This window comes from Drosophila navojoa, chromosome 4 (genome assembly GCF_054131105.1).
Source record: "Drosophila navojoa isolate 15081-1374.11 chromosome 4, UAZ_NAV_1.0, whole genome shotgun sequence".
NCBI classification, from domain to species: Eukaryota; Metazoa; Arthropoda; class Insecta; order Diptera; family Drosophilidae; genus Drosophila; species Drosophila navojoa.
In genome coordinates, this window is record NC_142892.1 from 4,751,797 (window position 1) to 4,767,297 (window position 15,501).

Here is a 15,501-nt window from a genome sequence, read left to right on the forward strand (position 1 = left end):
CTCATCTGCAATATAAAAATATATAAAAAAATTATTTTCCATAACTTTAACAGCTGCTAAAATATATATTCAAAATAGTCTTCACATGTAAACCTCCATTTTTTCTACTCCTGCTCCAGTGTCTGTCCATAGAAGCAATTTATAAGTTCATTAACAACAATGGCAACGGAAGCCTTTCTGGACATGGTAAACGATCGGGCCAAGTTAACAAAGCGCCCAATTAGACCAAAGATACTCAAGCTAACGGATGTAACGACGCCGCATCGCAGTCGCAAGAAAATCAAAATTAAGGTAGGAATTAATAAACCTTTGTCTATCTCTATATGAAATCATTTCTCACCATTTTTCATCTCTTCGACTCCCCAGTCAAAGGATCGCTCGGCGGCTGTGCGTGATCGCATCTACGATGATCCGGCGTACACCGAGGACATCAGCCACTTGGCCAATCCGCTGCGCCGCAGCAGCATTTCGGGCAAGTCCTCGGGCGACTACAAGCTCTGTGCGGAGGCTGCAGCGCAGCAGGTGGCCAGCAGCAGCTCGCTGGGCAAGCGCAGCCAGTTGACCAAGGACTTCCTCAAGTATGCGATGAATGCGCCGCTCAAGGCCGGCAACAGCAGCAGCGGCAACGTCGGCCTGGAGTACGAGTTCGACTCGAGCAGCTCGGACAACGAGCAGGCGGCGAGCAGGCCCTTCAAGGAGGGCAGCCTGCCGCGCCGGGTGCTCAGCCTGGAGCGCAGCCTGGCCGACAAGAATGATAAGAAGGCCGCCGGCCAAAAGCGCGTCTCGAAGCAGAAGCGGAATCTCAGTCTGGACAACAGTCGGAAGGGCGCGCAGCTGCATCTGCAGCAGCTGACGGCGAAGGCGAACGAGACGCGAGCGCGCAAGGAGCAGCAGCACAGTCGCAAGCAATATCTGGAGGCGGAAGTGAAACTGGGACGCGGCTCGAGCGACCAGGATGAGATCTATTCGGTGCGCAGCTCCGCCCAGAACTCCGAGGCGACGGTCAAGGTGCCCATTGGGCGTCGTCTGCTGCGCGGCGAAATTGGCATCAAAAGCTTTAATTACTATCTGCTCAAGGAGGGCCTCAAGAGCTCCAAGAAGCTGGACAAGCAGCGCAGCGCGCCCGATGCGCCCAGCGGCAGCAGCAGCAGCAAGAGCAAGCTGCACACGCGCAGCGAGGAGAACATTTACGAGGAGATCTTCTTCAAGGAAACGCCAAAGCACAAAGGCAGCGCCGGCAAAGCAGCTCCAGTTGTCCAATCCGATGATGAGATGCAGAGCCAGAGCCACAGTCAGAGCCACAGTCAGAGCAAGAGTCTGAGTCAGAGTCAGCATCTGCATCAGCATCAGCAGCAGAGCTTGCCGGATGCTGGCGTCTATGCCGACTGCGAGCTGTGCATGCAGCAGTGCAGCAATGAGAATTGCAAATATTGCCTGATTGAGACGGAGCCCTCGCAGCAGGAGACGGCCAATGAGAAGCAGGCGGCGGCGGCGGCGGCGTCGGCAGCTCGAGCATTGCCCGCTGCGCACATACTGGAATTTCAGTCGTACAATCCCAATAATCCGGGCGTATATAAAATCGAAACAACGCCGGTGGCCATTACGGGTGAATACAATCCGATATTGCAGTTCCAGAAGTCCTCGACGACAGCAGCCGCAGCAACAACAGCAACAATAACCGAGCAGCAGCAGCAGCAGCAGCAGCAACATCACAAGCAACAGCAGCAACAACAACAACATCATCATCATCACCAGCAGCAACAGCAACAGCCACCAGCTTATGGCTTCAATCAATATCAGCCACATCAAAAGTCTTACCAGCCCAATCTGTCCAGTCATCCGTTAACAAATCATTATGCCGTGGGTGGAGGTCTGCTGCTGGCGCAGGTGACACCGCGACGCGCCCACCTGCCGCCGCAGGGCTATATTGTGGGCTATCAGAATGGCGGTGGTGGCGGTGTGAGTGTGGGCGTGGCCAACTCTGTGCATCGCATCAATACGAAATCGTCCTCGTCCAGCGACTCACTGCCCTACCACAAATACAACACAATGGCGCGTCTGGAGGCGAACGTGTTTGCCGCGCCGGCCACAGGTGACATTTACTATGCCATCGAGGGCGTGGCCGGGCAGCCGCTGCATCCGTTGATGTACGCTGCCAGCCGGCCCATTGGCGGCTCACAGATTCTGGCCGATCAATTCGAGTCGCAGATGTACAAGAGCGACTCGAAGGCCTCCATACTGAGCGAGTTCTCGCTGCGCAGCAGCGACAATTCCCAGCGCTACACGCGCTATCCCCACAGATCGGGCCTGTTCTCCTCGTCCAACTCGGGTGCGCATCAGCGTCGTCTCTTTGGCAGCACGGAGAACTGTCGCGTGGCCTACGACTGCCGGCGCTGCAGCTTCGATGGCGTCATGAGCGCTGGGCTGGAGTCGGCGAGCCGAGCCCCGGCGGAGCGCTGCAGCAATTCGGATAACAGTCGCTACGAGTGCCGCAACTGCGACTGCTCCTCGAGCTACTTCAGCTCCGATTTCGATGACATCTATGGCTCGATGGCGCGCGGTGGCAGCAGCGGCATTCCACGGAAAACTGCAGCCGGCACCTTGCCATCGAGTGGACCCACGGAGCCCAGCGGCTACAAGCAGACGGCGGCCGTGCCGGAGCAGCCGCAGCAATTGGATCTCAAGCAGAACAAATACGCCATGGACTTCTTCAAGCATGTGAACGATGTGAAGCGCAGCATCTATCAGTCGGAGATGCAGCGCAACAATAGCTTGGAGTCCACACGTCGTGGACATAGAAACAGCAGCAGCAACAACAACAACAACAACAGCAGCAACAACAATTCCAGACTGAGTCCCACGCACACAGCCCACTCCGAGCCGCTGGAGGCGGGGCCAATCATAACAACATTGCCATTGAGCAAGGGGCGTGGCAGCAGCGCTGCCAAGCCAACGCCAGCGCCTAGGACCAGCTTACAGAACCAGGCGAAGAAGCAGCCAGCGGAGAAGGCGCCGCACACGCCCAGCACCCGCAAGCCACAGCCCACGGAGAGGCGGGAGTATCCGTCGCTGGATCGACTCGTTGCCTCCTCCACGGGCGCCGTGCCCAAGTGGCAGGGCCTGGGCATATCCGAGGAGGAGCCCAAGAGCAGCAAGCAGCGGGCCAAGCACAAGGAAACGGAGCCACGAGAGCGACGAGATCGCAGTGCTCCGGCAGCCGCCAGTGAGGGAACCATGGGAACTGCTGGGACGTCGGGTTCGTCGGGCAAGAAGCATCATCGCACCAACAGTGGCAAGGCGCACTCGAGTGGCAGCAATCCGCCGCCCAGCTCCCGTCGCAAGGACATACCCGCTCCGCCGCCACCCTCTCCGGCCACCTACTCGGACCTGCAGGAGCTGAAGGCCAACATGGAAGGGCTCCGTGACGACACCAAGTCCAGGTCCTTAGAGAGCGAGGCCAGCGAGACCCCAACACTCGTAGACCATGCCTCAGCCAAGAGTAGTCTGGGCACGGTCAAGGAAACCGAGACAGCTGTGGCAACGGAGTCGCCAACGGCAGCTGAGGCAGAAGTCAAGGCCAGTGGAGGAGTGGATGCAGCTAAAGCTGCAGCCGAAGTGGACGACGATGATGTCTTTTACGATGCACGCAGCGAGAATTCGAGTTTATTGCCACAGCCCCAAATGACTGAAGGCGTGGCAGAGCCCGAAAACTCCCAGGATCTGCAAAATAAGGTGAGGATTTAGTTTTGATAAAAATAAACATAGAATCATGGGACTTCCGAGAAAGTAGGTTAAATACAAATTGAAATCTTCTTATTTGACGCCGTGAGCAGGTGCGGAAGTAAGAATATTGTTGGGCGTGAACGACTGCGTAATACCCTTTGGGAAAACAGTTGAGGTTTAAATATAATATATGTATATACAGTATCTCTAGAGGAAATCCGAAATGGTTTATTGTAATAGCTGCTAATTTGCCACGCCCACAGCCTAAAAACAGATACAGACAGTTAAACGAACAGCAAAACTAATATACTCTCTTTGCACTCCCTAATAAGATTCATAATACGCTTAAAGGCAAATTAATCTTATATTCATATATTTATTTATTAATATATAATTTTTATTTATTTAATTTTTAGCAACTTCAATTTTGTTCTCACAACTTTCCTTATGAATCTAACAAATCACTTGAATTTTCAACAATTTGCAGGATATGTCTAGTATGCAGCCAGAGGTTGATAAATCTGAGATGCTGACACCAGCAATTGGCCTGACCCCGAAGGTGGATAAGAATAAACAACAGCAACAACAACAAGATGAAGATGAAAATGAACAAAAAGCACAAAAGCCCAAGGCCAACGAGGAAAACGCATTAGCTAGCACAACAATGGATACAAGCACAGCATCGAGTGTATCGAGTCAGGAGCCGCCGACACACGATGACTATGTTGCCAAGGCATCAGCCGAGGCTGGCAGCAGAGCGGATGTTGCCGCAACATGTTGCCAGAGCGAGCCAGCAGCAGAGGCAGCGAGTGGGCAGCATGGCGAAGCAACAGTCAAAACAAACATCGAAGCAGCGAGCAAAACAAAACACAATAATAATGCGAGCTCAACTGAGCTAACGACCAGAAATGTTGACGCAACCAATGCGGAGGGGCAAGCGACAACAAATGTTGCCAACGCCAGCGATTCAACAATCATTGGCGCAACATCGGAGCTCAGTTGCAAGTCGGCACAGACGGATAGCGCTACGCTTGCGAACAGGTACGCGCGTTAACGTGAAATACTCACCCACACACACACAAACACAGGCACACAAACACTGGCACACGTTCACTAAAACTGCCGCTAATCTGTAGCAATATAGATACACACACACACATGCACACGCATACGCATTCGTATACTACCTTCTGCATAGATAAGTTTTAAACAAACTAATTGAATAAGTGAAACACTTGTTGTGCGTGTAAAGTGATTTTAGTTTTTTGTTGCACCTGTGCATACAATCGATAATCAGTGAGTGCTTTACGGTAAATTCATAAACGATGCTGCAAACCTTTTACAATTTACAAACATGAAAAGTTGCAGAGCGTATGTGTGCGAGTGTGTGACTCTTTTTGTGCGCGTGTGTGTGTGTGTTGCCTATGCAGCAAATGTTGAGTGCAAAAAGTTTTCATAATAAATCTGATCAATAATTAGCATAAATGCAAGTGCTGAACAAGCATATGCAAACATATACATATGCATATACACATACATACATACATATATGCAGAGATTTAAGTAAAGCAAGCAAAAGCGAGTGTTAATCTAGTTTAACGAGTGTTTTTATTGTAATTTAATTAATATTTTCTATTAATTAACTCTTTACAAGAACTTGAAAGTGAAAACTCTGAAAGTCTCAAGACTTCTACTCGCAACTCTCATATATTATTTAGCTTACCAATAATTTCTACCTACATATAATAACCTTATGGAAGTGCAGTGCTCAAGCTTTACTCTTCACTCCCTATTAAGCTGGTTTATTAATAGCTCGGAGCCTTTGGTTGACCTTGGCATTTGTGGAGCTCTTAATTATTTGTCTGCCTAATGGTTTATCTCGAGGGTTAAATGGCCTAAATGGGCCTTACATGGGTAACCTGTACGATATTACAAATTCATAAAGTAGATCTAAGAAACTTCCCTCCAAACGCAATACAACTACAACTTCAAGCTCTGATTGGAATTGCCCAATGTGGCCGGCCATCTGAGTAACTGTAATTGGAATAGCAGTTGGTGCTCTGATTTAGTAATTAATTGGTTAACCGCGACAGGTCGTGTTGTCATTTATAGCTAATTAATTCATACACAAACTGCCGCCAGAGATGTGATTTATGCATAATAGCGAAATATGAGCACAATTCTTAGGGGATTCCAATTAGATAGAGTGCCATGTGAGCTTATAAGAAGTGAAGTGAAGTGTGTAGCCTTGTACATTCATGCATGCATATGAGAAGTAAAGTGAAATGAAACTGGAGTGGAATCGAATTTAGCAAATTAAAATTCTAATTAAAATATTAATAATATGAAATTAACTTTAGCTGTTTTATATATTTTTATTTTTATTTTTATATATATATTTTTTTAAACTACAAAACATTCAATTTGTATTAATATTAATAATATTTACAATATGTTTAAATCAAAGATCGTAGTCCGAATTTATAGGGAAGAATTTATTATTATATTAAAATATATACAAAATATATTCATATTACTTTTTCTTATTATTTATTCATTCATTATACATTATTAACTTTTATTATACAATAATTTATTTTCATAATTATATTATTATTATAATTTATTTGGGTATATGAAGATTTTCGATATAGTAAATATTTGTTAAATTTAAATTATTAAAAAAAAAAAAACAAAAATATATGCACAAGTAAATGTAAATATATTTATATATCAAATATAATTATTTACAAATCCCTAAAGCTTCGCTACACATTAAATCAGAATTACAAGCGGAATAAAAATTAATTATTAAAACAACATTTCCAAAATTACAAACCCAATTGAATGGGAATTACAATTTGAGTAAAATATAATAATAATTTTCATATTTCCACAAATTTCACTGCACATCGTTTCACAAATTCAATTCAATTTTCAATAAAGCCAAATCGATTTACTGTAATTCATGTACCGTTAGCCTTTAAGCATCCCCTCTCTGCTCTGCTCCGTTCTCATTTTCATTATAAATACTTTTCGCAACATGCTTCTAATATCATTTTTTTTTTTTCGTAATCAATAACTTGCGGAAATATATATTTCCTGCGCACAAAGCCGAACAGAAATATATATTTTGTTGTTGTTTTTTTCTTATTGTGTGTGTGCATATATATGTGTGTGTGTGTGCGTTGCGTGTGTATGTGTGTGTATGATGGAATTCAATGTATTCTATTTGCATTTGGGCAGGAATACAATACAAAAGCAAAGTAAACACGACCACAAATCAAAGAGTCGCATCCACTGCGAGCAGGTTGCCAATCGCGTGCTGAAGGGCAACAAAGTTGAACAAATGAATATGCATATACATACATATATAGATATATATGTATATATATATCTGTAATTTAATATCCGCAAATTAAACGGTGCTGGATAATATTAAGTATACGCAAAAATAATTTAACTAATTCGATTTGCAGCTAAATACATTGAACAGCTTTAGATTATGAAATGAAATTAATTGAATATAAAAATGTATAAAAATTATATTTATTAACTGGTAGAGCCCATTAACTAACTGAAACTGGGCAGATCTTAAATTTTGTCTTATTTACCTTTCGTAAAGTCAGAGTTTTCAGTGGCAAGAATTGTTTTACAAATGTTTTTGCTTTGCCATAGTTAACTATTTTTTTCTCTCCATAATTTGAGCATTGTTTGTATACAAAGTACTTTCTTTTCGTATTAAATATAACAATTTGCTGCACAATTGCTTGTTAGTTAGCCCTATATGAATTCCTTCGCAGAGCCCCTTGTTAAAGGTCATATGGTCATTTGGTCTTGATTGTTATATCTTTTTGATTAGTGTTTATTTGCAACTATCTTGTATGACATTGGAGGAGAATAAAAGATAAATTTGAGACTATGTTGGGCTTATACTTATTATGATAAATATAATTTATAACTGTGTGAAATGTAATGGTAATGAATGTCTGGAACATGTAATCTTTGGAGTCGACGTATCTACATAAACAGGCAGATATATGATATACATATATACAGACAGCAGTCTTTGATGATATTTCACTCGCCTTAAGTATACCTCGCGGTGCTTGGAAATGTCTTCAAGGAATGTTGCGTATGCTTAGGCATATCTAGGCTTATACTCTATAGATGACTTCATTATAGACTTGCCATATTGTGCTCAGCCTCCTTTTTAGTATTTTCTACTGAAACTCTTTGCAACTAAATTAGATTTCAAACTTTAGTCTCATAGATGTCAAGCAATGCTTAAATCACTTTATGTTGATTATGTAAATTTCATTGGGCAAACGCTCAATTTAGTTAATATGAAATGTCGATGATGATGGCCGCACTTGACTCGACTGGCCTTGACTTGAGTGGGATGAAATATTCCCTTGAAAGGGTTCATAAATTGAGTAGAGCTTCAGCTGAAACGCCCACGCCTAGCATGAGAATCCAAAGGCTGTCAGTCAAGAGGGAAAACCTAACTCAGAAATCAACTGATTTTTGTCTAAGAATATTGACTAAACCAATAAAATTGTAAGAGTATATACATATAGATATATTTATAGATGTACACATGTATAAATTGAGTACATCACTTAAAGGCCTTGATGAGATATTGACTAACTTTTGGTCGACTCGGACTCGGAATTGCTTCGGTAAATTTTGGCGCAACATTTTTATTGAAGCGGTAAAACTTGTTTTCTATGACCGCCACATAATTTGCTCTTGGTCATTGGCTTTCGACGATTGGCAGTCGCCACGGATCGTTAGGCCAGTTTTGCAATCGCATTGCATTTGCAGAAACGTCCAGCATTAGCGGCTCGAAAGTGCAAGTAAAAATTGGATGGCAAGTGCAATCGATTTACCCATGCTCAACATACAATAGCCGCAACTCCACACGATGCACGATGCACGATGCACGCCGGGCGCTGACAAGCGAAACCAGTTTTATAGATTGCATTGCCTTTGTGGCTGCCACATTCCTGACAGTCTCTCAAACTACTATATATAAATCTCATAAATATAAACATATATAAATGGGAATTTAAGGCATGGGAAGAGGCATTCCTACAGCTTTACATTATCATGGATGACTCTTATTCATTTTTTGTTCACTGTTTACCTCTTGTTATCCTCTATCATTGATTGATTTCTTATATATCAAGATTTCGATCATTCAATATACCCTTTTTGACAACTACCTCCACTTACAGGGTGTCAAACTTGTCTCTCCTGTGTGTGCGCCATGGCATTTCCCGTATATTAAGTGCAAATTTCACTTTCATATAGTTCGCTTAGAGAGAGAGAGGGGAAAAAAAACCTCTTTAAGTAAACTACATAATATACGTACTCATGAGGAAGCAACAATTGGTAATTTCTTAGTCATTCGCTTGCAAATTGATTTATTTTGTACAATTATCCAATTGCTCAGTGACTTTGCATTGAACCCAGCGGGCAATGAACACAGGAGGCCAATTTGTCAATGCTTTCAGTTTTTTGATGATGTTTATACATAGATAGTATTTAAAGTCTTGAGTAGAATAACTTAAAGGAAACTCTGCATTGCTATGGCCTATAAATTTGTTAGACGAAAAATAACATATTAGATATATTGTTTTCTTTTTAATATGCATATATAAATATACCCAAAATACCTAGTATTGTGAAGGTAGTCAAGAGCTAAAAGAAAACCTATACAGCTATAATGCATTTTATTATTTCATAACATTTAGTGTATTTAATTTTATAAATATTTTTCGTTTATTTATTAATAAGAATTAATTATGTATTTATTAATTTTCATATAGCCTTCAGTAGTGAAACTAGAATACAGTAAAAGAAATCCTTAAAAAATCGTATTTATTTCATTCTCTTATAAGTCTAACCTTATTATATTTATATTATTATTAATATATAATCATTATTATTTATTATTATTTTTAGTACTAATTAATAAACTTCATATTAATTTTACCCTTAAATTTCAGCATTAATTGTATATGCATATGCATTAATATATCTAAATCATATTTTTACCTTCAAATACATACTCTAAAAGAAGAGACAGAAAATACGTTGACATTCAACACATGACTGAAGATAATAGCAGATGCTGAGAAACATGGCACATGAAAATGATAGATCGAATTGTATGTGTATTTTGGTTGTTCTGGTGAAATTGATTGTTGTTTGGTGTTGCCCATCCATATCCATCAGACGCACACACATTAAAAGTTACGAAAGATGTGGCATACACACATACGGTTATGTTCATATATATATATGTATTTGTAATGCTGAATGACAACATATAAGCATAAGACACATATGGGCTGCGCTCCAAATTTGTATTTAATGGAAGATGAACTTGTTTTTGTAATTTCTTTTTTTTTTTTTTTTTTTTTTTTTTTTTTTTTTTTATATAATGTATCTCCTAAAATAAAAGGTGAGAAGTAAAGTGTCCTCTCGCCTCTAAGTGTGTGTGCCGCCTAGCAACAGACAAATAAATATAGAAATTGATAGAAATTGCCTCAGCCACGTAGCAAAATTTCAAGCTGAGTTCTCTCCTCATGGCTTTGTAAATTATTTTGTAGGCAACGCCTCATGTCACGGCGACACTTCAACACCTCTGCCAATTGCGACAGATATGAAGCTCAAGTAGAGCAGACATTTCAAAGACGATTCAATCACAATTGCTATTCTATGTATAGAATTTTAATGCATGGAGAGCATGCTTAGTTTAATCCCTAGTCTCTAGTCTCTAGTCTCTAGTCTCTAGTCTCTAGTCTCTAGTCTCTAGTCTCTAGTCTCTAGTCTCTAGTCTCTAGTCTCTAGTCTCTAGTCTCTAGTCTCTAGTCTCTAGTCTCTAGTCTCTAGTCTCTGGTCTCTGGTCTCTAGTCTCTAGTCTCTAGTCTCTAGTCTCTAGTCTCTAGTCTCTAGTCTCTAGTCTCTAGTCTCTAGTCTCTAGTCTCTAGTCTCTAGTCTCTAGTCTCTAGTCTCTAGTCTCTAGTCTCTAGTCTCTAGTCTCTAGTCTCTAGTCTCTAGTCTCTAGTCTCTAGTCTCTAGTCTCTAGTCTCTAGTCTCTAGTCTCTAGTCTCTAGTCTCTAGTCTCTAGTCTCTAGTCTCTAGTCTCTAGTCTCTAGTCTCTAGTCTCTAGTCTCTAGTCTCTGGGCTAATTTTGCACCTTTTCTCGATTCATAAAGATTTCACAATCTACTCTTGAATATTTGTCTATACATATAAAATATACATATATCTTATATGTATATCATTTTGATACAAGTCGAAATGTGGTAAAACATCAATACTATATTTGGAAACTAGAAACTCAAAGAATTTTTACCATGGCGACAGACATAAACTCAAACGCACTTAAGGCGAAAAGAGAAACAAGTTGAAGTAGCAAAAGAGAGGGAGAGACTGAGAAATATATCTTGTGAAATGAAATTCATATATCTTTTATATAAACACCTAACTTTTGCTCTTTTATGTTAATCGAGTTACTATTCGTATCTTCCATCGCATTCATTATACCAACAGCCTCATCATACCCTCTCACCTATATTCGACTGTTTACAGGGTATAAAAACCGCCTTCCTTATTAGGAATATTATTTACTTCAACTTGAAACACATAATGCCATATGCTCAGAGTTTTTTCTGTTTTGCTTCTGCTTGGTTTTCTTGAGTGAAGCGCTTCTTGCGTAAATAATCTAAGGCAAGCCACATTTTATAAGTAGTCGTGGGTGTTAACAGCAAACACGTTTATAAGTCTTAGCTGCGTTTGCTATAGTTTTACTACGATAGAGCCTACGTGAACTCTGCTTAAAGTTGAATGAAGTTTATTAAGCATAAATTTGATTGATAGCGATTCATAGTAACCAAAACTTGATTAAATATTATTTGATCGAACCTTGCAGAGATCCTACAGTGCCTACAGAAAGCGTATTCACTTGCCAGGACCTCACGTGCCTCGACTCTAGCGAGGCATTCTCGGACGACAGTCACTTGACGCGTGACTCTGTGACGCGTGAGTCGCAGAACGACGAACTGTCCTCATCGACGCACGACAAGCTTGATCTGAGCACCTTGCCCTTGCCCGCTCTGCCGCCCAAGCGAAGACGTACTCGATTACGCACCAGTCCCTCCAAGCATCATCAACAGCAGCAGCAGCAACAGTTGCAGCATCAGCAGCAGCAGCGCTCGGAAAACCAGGAATATGGAGATGCGGCCGAGAAGTCTCCACACCGAAACAAAAAGTCACAAAGGGATTCAGTTCAGGATTCGATAAATGCTGAGCTGCCAAAGGTGCCGCATGACAGCGCCAGCGTCAAAGAGAAGCAGCTCCAGCAAAATCTCTCCGCATTCCAGCAGTACGTCGCCAAGCGACGCGAGAGTCTTGAGGCATCTACGCGAAACTTCAACGAGAAACTGGAGGCGCGTAGAATGCTCTGCCACATGGGTGGTAGCGGTGGGGCAGGCGGTGCGGGCACAGCATCCACAGATGCCGGTGTACCCACCTATCTGTTCGGTGAGACCTTCTATGGCATACCCGATGCCATGCGAAAGTCCCATTCGCGTGCCGGCCACAAGGAGGAGATCTTCCTAAACAAATCGGGCTGGGTGCAAGTGAGCAAGAAGCTCAACTCCAACAGTGATACTAAGAGCCGACGCGTCAATTACAGCCACTACAATGGGGACTCTGGCATCATGGACAAGGGGCACGGTCCGGCTCGCAGCTCCATACGGGTCGTGCAAACTGATCATTCGCATCGTCCGGAACTGAGCAGGTCGTTCGGCCATCAGTCGTCCAGTCGGTGTGAGCGAGAGCCCAAGTTCGTGGGCTCCAAGGTGGAGGAGCTGATTCAGCGGAATGAGGCACGATTGGGTGGACTCTCATCGAGAGATCCAGCGCTGCGTCCCGGCTATCGAATCATGGATCCCCAGCTGGCCAGCTTACTCAACGAGCGCCCCGGCTTTCTGCCCGTCAACAACGATCTGGAGTCACCGCCACCCGTCACGCCAATTCTTTCGCCTCCGCCCGCATTTCAGGACAACAGCAGCAACAGCAGCCGCGCCCTCCGCCATCAGGAGCGGCGCAAAGTCAATCTTCAGCAACAGCCGAGAGTGCTGCAGCCACCGCAGCAAATGCCACAGCAGCTCAGGCAAGGCCCCGCCCCCGTCAATGCCACCGGCAATGGCAAGGGCATGGTCTTCTCGCGCAGCTTCGAGTACGACACGCGTCGATCGACGCCCACCAACACCTACGTGGAGACATTTTCGCGCAGCTTCGACGACAACCTATCGGAACGGCCCTTAGTCATGCCATCTTTGGCTGTGCAGCGTGAGCGTTCGCTCAACTTCAGCACGCTGACGGGCAACTCGCCCAACTATCTGACGAAACGCGAGGGCACCACCTCGAGCCGAACGCTGCGCAGCCGCGACAGCTCGCCCAAGTATCTCCAGCCGCAAACTACGGCCTATCTGAATGCCTCGGTGAAGGAGGCACCGCCGGCCTACAGCGTGGCCAGCACCAATATGGCCATGGCCAAGTACTCGCCGCGCTCACGGCACGATCGCACCTTCGAGCGCTCCAAGAGCCACAATGTCATCGGCCGGTCGCGCAAGTCGCAGTTCAATGTGGGCAGCAATGGCCCAGGCGTCCAGCCGCCTGTCGCCCTGGGCATGTCGCGCTTTCGCAGCCTCGACATGACCATCAATAATCGACTCAACTCATGTGATAGCGGCGCTCGTTCAGGTGAGCATTAATTTTGATCAGTTTTACTTATAAATTGACTTCTAGATTGTCCGTCCAAAGCTGAGGTTAGCCTTTGGAAAAAGTCCATTTATCCCTCATATAAATATCAATTAGTTTTACTTCTTTATCCATATCAATATAATCAGTCATGTTGATCTTCAATGGTTGCTCTCATCATCCATCCTTAGCTTATTTTTATAGCTAGTGTTAGCCCTTTGCAACTTTCTATTTATTCCTAATCCAAATTGTCCTCTTCAATATGTCAATATGACTAGTAATGTTGATCTTCCATAATTCCTCTAAATCCACTTTTGCCTGTCCGTCCTTAGCTCGGAAGGCCCCTTGTGGCCTTATGTAACCCTAAGCCTAATATAAACTCATTTTATTTGACCTTCTCCCATTTCAACATATTACCAATAATCTATAATATTGCTCTTTAATCTACACCTTCGCAGATCTTTCCAATGACGAGCTGGACAACGAAGATGGCAGTTCAACGGAATTCCTCTCGGCAACCAACTATCAATTTCCGAATCTCAGCACGAGCAACGTCAGCATCTCGCCGTTTAAGAATCAGCGCCAACGATCCCTGACACCCGATCGCAACGACTCGCACAGCTCGTCGAGCAGCTTGCGAAAACAGCGTTCGCTGACGCCCGAATCACGTTCGCTGACACCGGAGGAGAGGCGTCGGAAGGGCTCTCAGATATCGTTGAGTGCCTCACGGCAGAACTCTAGCTCGCGCAGCAATACGTTGGAGCGTCGACAGCGGCACGACGAGAAGACGCCGCCGACCATCTCACGCAGCTCCTCTAGCTCCAGTTACAGTGGCGGTGAATCGCATGAGCTACTAAATGGCAGTCCCAGCGGCGCAGCGGCTGCTGCTGGCAATGCTCCAAGCGCAGTCAATTATCGACGCTCCGCGGGACGTACGAGCACGGCCAAGCAGGCGGAACAGGAACATCTAATACGTCGCTCCAGGTGAGTAGAGTAGCTCGAAGTCATTTGCGAATCTTATAAATTAATGCCAAGCAACCACAGCAGATCCCTTCAGCTGAGCGAGCGCTCGCCAAATCGTGGACAGAAAAATAGTATAAAAGGTGCGATACCCATGCAGAAGCAGCAGCAGCAGCAGCAGCAACAGGCAGTGGTTCACTATCAGCAGGCGAACAGTGGCATGTTTCCCAACTCCTTGCGTGCCACGGTGTCGGCCAACAAGCTGTTGCCCAGCTCGAAGAGCTCTGCGGGCGGCAGCTCAACGCGACAGCGCCAGAACGTGGACGTGGACAAGGCGCGCTCCTTCGACTTTGACTACAACAACTACAACCGCAGCGGCAACAGCGGCAGTGCCGCACGCTCCGCCCACAACAGCGTGCTGGTGGGTGATGGCGTTGGCAATCAGAATCTGCGCCTGGACTGCGACAAGAGTCGCTCCTTCGACGAGGATTACCGCGAGGCGCTGCACAACAACAATGGCGGCAGTGGCTCGGGCATTCACTTTCTGCAGCCGGGCACGGAGTCCACATCGAGTGTTCGCCTGCGGCAATCGACATCGCCCGTCGGCGCCGCTGGTCACGAGCGGGGCACCACGCGTTCGCCGCAGTCGTCCGGCTCCTCATCCAACAATCTCCATCTGAGTGCGCAGCGCACGAACAGCCCGCAGGGCAACAGCTATGGCACGCGCTTGTGCGACCATGAGCTGACCTACGAGATGCTGCGCAAGTCGCCCATCATGAACTTCCGGCGTGGCGACAGCGACTACGAGATTCCCGTGCAGTTGCGCAACCGTGAGACGATCAATTCGGGCGGCAACAGCGAACTGAATTTCATGAGCAACGATACGCATATTTATGAACACCCAACGACAGTGCTGAAGCCACAGCGCTCCAGTTCGCGTGACGAGAATTTGTACAGACCGACGACAGGTGCATTACCACGCAGCAGCAGGTATTGAATGGACTGAAATGAGTAGATGTCTATATCTATATATCAATA

At 44.8% G+C, this 15,501-nt stretch overlaps 1 protein-coding gene across 1 annotated transcript in view; it reads left to right on the plus strand.

Annotated features, from left to right (window-relative positions):
* Positions 1 to 119: 119 nt before the first annotated feature.
* The window catches only part of RhoGEF3 (Rho guanine nucleotide exchange factor 3), a 29,718-nt gene continuing 14,336 nt past the window's right edge, over positions 120 to 15,501 (plus strand). The window contains exons 1-6 of the mRNA XM_089259438.1: positions 120 to 291; positions 367 to 3,732; positions 4,211 to 4,764; positions 11,669 to 13,506; positions 13,962 to 14,487; positions 14,548 to 15,453. Coding sequence (XP_089115564.1) covers positions 160 to 291; positions 367 to 3,732; positions 4,211 to 4,764; positions 11,669 to 13,506; positions 13,962 to 14,487; positions 14,548 to 15,453 — 7,322 coding nt within the window. The 5' untranslated portion in view covers positions 120 to 159. The remainder of the gene's footprint in view (positions 292 to 366; positions 3,733 to 4,210; positions 4,765 to 11,668; positions 13,507 to 13,961; positions 14,488 to 14,547; positions 15,454 to 15,501) is intronic.